The sequence below is a fragment of the Merops nubicus genome, unplaced genomic scaffold (assembly GCF_000691845.1).
Source record: "Merops nubicus isolate BGI_N331 unplaced genomic scaffold, ASM69184v1 scaffold19829, whole genome shotgun sequence".
NCBI classification, from domain to species: domain Eukaryota; kingdom Metazoa; phylum Chordata; class Aves; order Coraciiformes; family Meropidae; genus Merops; species Merops nubicus.
In genome coordinates, this window is record NW_008630440.1 from 1 (window position 1) to 3,239 (window position 3,239).

Below are 3,239 nucleotides of genomic sequence, written 5' to 3' on the forward strand. Positions count from 1 at the left end.
GTTCACAGCCACACTCTTCATAGTAACTTAGTAATTTAGTAACATAGTAATTTAGTCCATTGTTACTGTTATATTTACAGTATCTGAGAACTGTTTTCTCCTGCAGCAAAAGGACAGCAGCATCCCCTGCTACTGGGAAAGACAACCCGCAGGCTGTCTGAGGATCAGGTGTGCCTTCCATCACAGCAAACCGCGCTACATAAACGGACTTTTTTTGCCACCTAGTAGCAGTGAGTAGAGACATTTTCTCAACAATTTGTTCATTAGAGTAAGCAAAGTCCCAAAAAGTCCTTCCAGTGCTTAGGTGACAGATAGATTAAGGTCAAGAAGTGCACCAGGGCCAATATCCCGGCAAGTTGGAGGCCAAGAGAGGAACTGTATTGGCCTTGGAATACGCTGGCCACGTGCATTTTTGGAGCTGTCACATCCCAAATCTTCCTGACTATGAGTCACAGGCAAGATGAAGTCACAAATGGCCATTTAGGTTGCCGAGGTCCGTGTTGCTTGACTTGGGTATTTGCTAGATTAAATCTTGTGGTGAAAATGGTCAGTAGGCAGGGAATCACTGAGGGGAAATGAAAAGTAGAGTATGTGGTGGGGGGAAAAGGTCGGTAGGGCCACGATCAGCAATGTCTGCTGCTAGAGCACCACCTGTTCCATGGCTGGGACACCCTTTGTAGAGATAACCTCAGGTTACAGTGCTGGGTGTGCAGATGGATAAAGGTGTTCCATATAAGAACAAGAATCAGAATGAGAAAATGCACCCAACCCTCTTCTTTTTACTGCAAAATGCATCAGTTCAAAGTCCATGTGCTCCACACTGACATTGCACACATCAAAACTGCGTTTTTTCAGCTTGAGACTTAGAAATCTTTTCATCTCCAGTTGCAAGCTGGTCAGCTGGAACCATACAACTAGCCTCTGCAATTTTCATTATTTTTAATTTCCTGGCTCTCAGAACATGCTATGCTGACGATACTGAACTAGTTTTGCTGCAGACGTTATGGGTAGATATAAATTTCTGTGGAAAATAAAAGCTTCTCTGGTTTTGCTTCTCATGAACTGTAGATTATTTCCACAAACTTCATCTTCTTTCTCAAAATCCACTTTTTATACTTGGTAAAGAGTTGTGACTCAGAAAATTTGGAGAGAAAAAAAATGTCTACAAGCTGAAAATGGGCAATCCTGTGCTCAGCACTGCTACAGTCCTCAGACTGGATGCCATGGGGAGTGCTATGGGCCTGCCAATTGTTTAGGGTGTTTACAGTCTTTTCACAGATGGGGTCCTAAACTCACTGACTCACTGCAGCCCAGGTATTCCAAAGGTATTTCCCTCTGTTGTAAACTTCTGGTTTCTCATGCCTTCAGTAGCTGGAAGATGCTCTTTTGCCAGCCTCCACAGAAGATTTTTCCTAACAGGCACAATCTGTCTATTTAATGATTTCACAGCTGCACCTGCTGGTCCAAATCTGCATTCGATCATCTAGTTCCTCCTAACCAAACAAATACCACGTTCTTTTCGGCAGATACCCCGTTGCAACAGGTTGTCCAAGAAGGGAGTCTACGTCCAGCCCATAATCAAATATTTCTTAGAAAGCAAGAGAAGTTTTCACTGCCAGTTCACCCTCCAGTGATTATAAACCTGAAAGACGAAAGTGAGGCTGAAGAAGACGATGAAGAGGAAGAGAAGTGTAAAGAGTTTTTTTCTTTATTTACAAGGAAGTAGGAAGGGTCTTGTTGGCTTTTGCAATGTACTTCACAACTGGTTTAGTGTAATGAGCATTAATTTTTCAGAAAGGAGTTTCTAGCTAACCCCAGAAGTACTCGCCAGGTAGTCGCCAGGTGTGAATCAGGCAATGTTTTGGAGCTCCTGTGAATGCACAGCTCTGTATTTCTGAAATTGTGGAATACACATACATATTTTTTATTAAGGAGAGTTTAAAATGTGGTGATCCACAGTTCAGATGATGTGGTGATCCATGGTTGAGATAGCCATCAAATACTCTCCAGAATTTCTAAAAATTCAGAGAGGAGATTTTCATTTTGGGTGTCAATGGAGGATGGTTTTGAAAATGAGTACTGAAGAAGCTTTTGAGTCATTTCAAACCCACAAACATTAGCTTCCTAACCTGTGTTGTAACTGCAAGCTCATTGCATTTGGGAATGCCCACTCTTAAGGCATCCTTTTCAGTCCAGAAGCAGAGGTTACAGTCAGAAATAACCCCTAGCCGTGACCAAACTAAATCTCAGCTTCCTTTTCTGTCCAGAAGCAGAGTTTACAGTCAGAAATAACCCCTAGCCGTGACCAAACTAAATCTCATTCTGGGATTGCTTTATGAATTGTGGAAGATCCTTCTATAGCTCTCTAGTAATCTTTCAAAACAATTTCCTGCAGCTATTCCTGACTGGAGGCCTAAGACCACTGAGGATATAGAAGAGGAAAGAAAAATAAAGGAAATATGCTATAAATCTGGTAAATACAAAATGAGTCACCCTTTCCTAAACAGCAGTGCAGCCAACATAGTCAGTTTTGTTGTATGGTTTTTTTGTTTGTTTGTTTGTTTGTTTTCTCCTCTTGGGCTCTGTTTAGGAGACTATTACAGGATTCAGCGCCCTCACCAGCCAACAAAAGCTGTGTCTCCCCCTCGGGGAAAGGAACTGTTTCCCTCAGAAGCTAAGGAGAAAGATGTGCAGAAAGGCGAGTACTTTTCATCTTCTTGGGCAATGTCACCACTCTTGAAAGTGCTGTCAGAGGGAGAAAATCTCATATTGTTAAGATACTGCCTTTTTAATTTACTGTCAATAAAAGATAGACTATTACAAAGAGCGTAGAAATATTTCATTAATTTTCTCCCAAGACACATGTATATATATAGACAGAGAGAGGGATGGAGAGCTAGAGCTAGTCTCTCTGTTGTCTTTCCAGTCGATGGTAGTAGAATTCCTACCAAATCTGATCATACAGAGAAGGAGAAGGGAAATAATTTGGGAAGGAGAGTACCGAGAGAGAGTTGTCCCAAAACAGATTCTACATCCCTGGAAAATGGAGTGAAGATACTTGAGTGTTGGCTTCTCATTGCTGAACATCATGTGGTGCATAACTGCATATGCATGCACTAAATGTCAGCCTTTTAGATTTGAACTGTGAGGAGGTTTCCAAAACATCCTACTATTTACTTTTATTTATGAAACTGTTAGATGATTTGCCTCTACCTAGTTCATTTTTGTGCTTTGCCTCA

General features: G+C 41.6%; 1 protein-coding gene across 1 annotated transcript; it reads left to right on the plus strand.

Annotated features, from left to right (window-relative positions):
* Window positions 1-106: 106 nt before the first annotated feature.
* Window positions 107-2,997, plus strand: LOC103779677 (chromosome unknown open reading frame, human C12orf50; the record flags this gene model as incomplete). Its single annotated transcript, XM_008947320.1, has 5 exons — window positions 107-230; window positions 1,527-1,691; window positions 2,396-2,473; window positions 2,591-2,698; window positions 2,927-2,997. Coding segments are annotated over 5 exons (546 nt in total), but the record flags the coding sequence as incomplete, so codon positions are not given.
* Between the last annotated feature and the right edge of the window lie 242 nt (window positions 2,998-3,239).